At 39.0% G+C, this 1,851-nt stretch overlaps 1 protein-coding gene across 1 annotated transcript; it reads right to left on the bottom strand.

Annotated features, from left to right (window-relative positions):
- Nucleotides 1-588: 588 nt before the first annotated feature.
- LOC101447765 (olfactory receptor 2T27-like) lies at nucleotides 589-1,521 on the bottom strand. Its single transcript, XM_004484227.2, has one exon. It carries the CDS (start codon nucleotides 1,519-1,521, stop codon nucleotides 589-591), a length of 933 nt encoding a protein of 310 aa, XP_004484284.2.
- Between the last annotated feature and the right edge of the window lie 330 nt (nucleotides 1,522-1,851).

The following is a 1,851-nucleotide window of genomic DNA, read 5'->3' as shown; positions in this document are numbered from 1 at the left end:
ACAGAGAGCTGACAGCCCATGTGTGTGGAGAGCTGGCACAGAAAGATGATGCAACAAATGAGGCAGGCACAGAAAGTATGTGCAGTGAATGGACACAGAGAGTAGACAGTGAGCACAAGTGGCAAGAGGGGACTAAATAAACAAAATAAATCTTTAAAAAATAAATGGGTGAATATTATTTTAAATAATGTATTTTAAAAGGTAATTCAAAAGCCAGGATATTTTATTAATCTCTTGTGAAGTAATTTTTATATTCCCATTTGACATTTAAGTATACTGGGTAGATACAACAATTGCAAGCACATTCCATAAGCATAGAAGAGTTTTTAATTGATGATAAGTATGTTTAAAGAATGTTTAAAAACAAATTTAACACAAATTTTAAAACTCAGTTCTTACTGAAGTGTATGAACATTAATTTCATTTAGAAAAACTGTGGAATTTGTATAGACAACAAACCAAATCAAATCAATAGATCACAAATATTTAGGCACATATAACAGAAAGATCACAAGCATTTACTGACTTTTCAAACATTACACAATATTCATTAGATGTTGTGAAGTAAAAATACGGAGAGTTTTACATTCAGAAGAGACACCTTTCCAATACCTTTTTCAATGCCCCTAAAACATCCTTGTTTCTCAGACTATAAATATAGGGGTTCAGTGTAGGAGCAATGATTGAACTTAACACTGATACAGCCTTTTCCAGACCAGGACTGTGTGAGGAACCAGGAGTCATGTAGGTGAACATGGCTGGACCATAAAAGAGCCCCACGACCACCAGGTGGGAGGAGCAAGTGGTCAGAGCTTTCTTCCTCCCTTTGGGTGAATTCATGTGAAAGACAGTGATGAAGATGACAGTGTAGGAGGAAAAGATGATGGCAAGAGGAATAAGGAGTAGAACAATGCCTGTCACAAGAATTGCCAACTTATATACAGAGGTATTCTCACAGGAAAAACTCAGAATAGCCATGACTTCACAGAAAAAATGATCTATCTCCTTGTGGCCACATTTAGGTAAGTGCATGGTGTACATGGTCTGAACTACTGCATCTGACATACCGCCAACCCAGGATGCTGTGACCATCTTCTGGCAGACCCTCTGGTTCATGATGACTGGGTATCTCAGGGGATGGCAGATGGCCACATAGCGATCACAAGCCATGAGAGTCAGGAGAATGCACTCCGCTCCCCCCACCATCAGATAGAAAAACATCTGTGTCCCACAGCCTATGTTTGAGATGTTTTTCTTACCTGAGAAAAAGTCCATGACCATCTTGGGGACTGTGGTGGAAATGAAGAGCAAGTCGACGAGGGACAGCTGGCTGAGAAGGAAGTACATGGGTGTGTGGAGCTGGGTCTCCACCAGGATGAGGAGAATCAGGGTGGAATTCCCAGTGAGGGCAGCAAGGTAGATGAGGGTGATCACCCCAACGAGGACGTCAGCATGCTTCATGCTGGAGAAGAGCCCCAGGAGGATAAAATCCACTCCTGTTGTCTCGTTCTTTCCCACCATTGATTTAAGTTAACTGTTTGAACTGAAAGGTAATAAGTAAAAGTAAACACACATAATCAGTTATAACTTCTTTTATTTCCGTTTCTTTAAATAACTTTCAAAACCTCTATTGGGTACATGATTTCAGTGTATTATTAAGAATTCTCAAATTCAGTGATGAATCAGTTACATTCAGAATTTACTGCAGACTGAAAACCATGAAGATCATAGAAACTGTAAGAGTCATCATTTTAGTTTTCCAAAGAGATGCCAATGCCAAAGTCATTTACTATAAACTATTTATTAATCTTCTGTGATTTATTCTATGTATTCCCAGCATACTTCATGCAT

This window comes from Dasypus novemcinctus, chromosome 22 (assembly GCF_030445035.2).
Source record: "Dasypus novemcinctus isolate mDasNov1 chromosome 22, mDasNov1.1.hap2, whole genome shotgun sequence".
Classification (NCBI taxonomy): Eukaryota; Metazoa; Chordata; class Mammalia; order Cingulata; family Dasypodidae; genus Dasypus; species Dasypus novemcinctus.
Note: the sequence above shows the minus strand (reverse complement) of the source record. Positions and strands in the feature narration are given on the sequence as shown.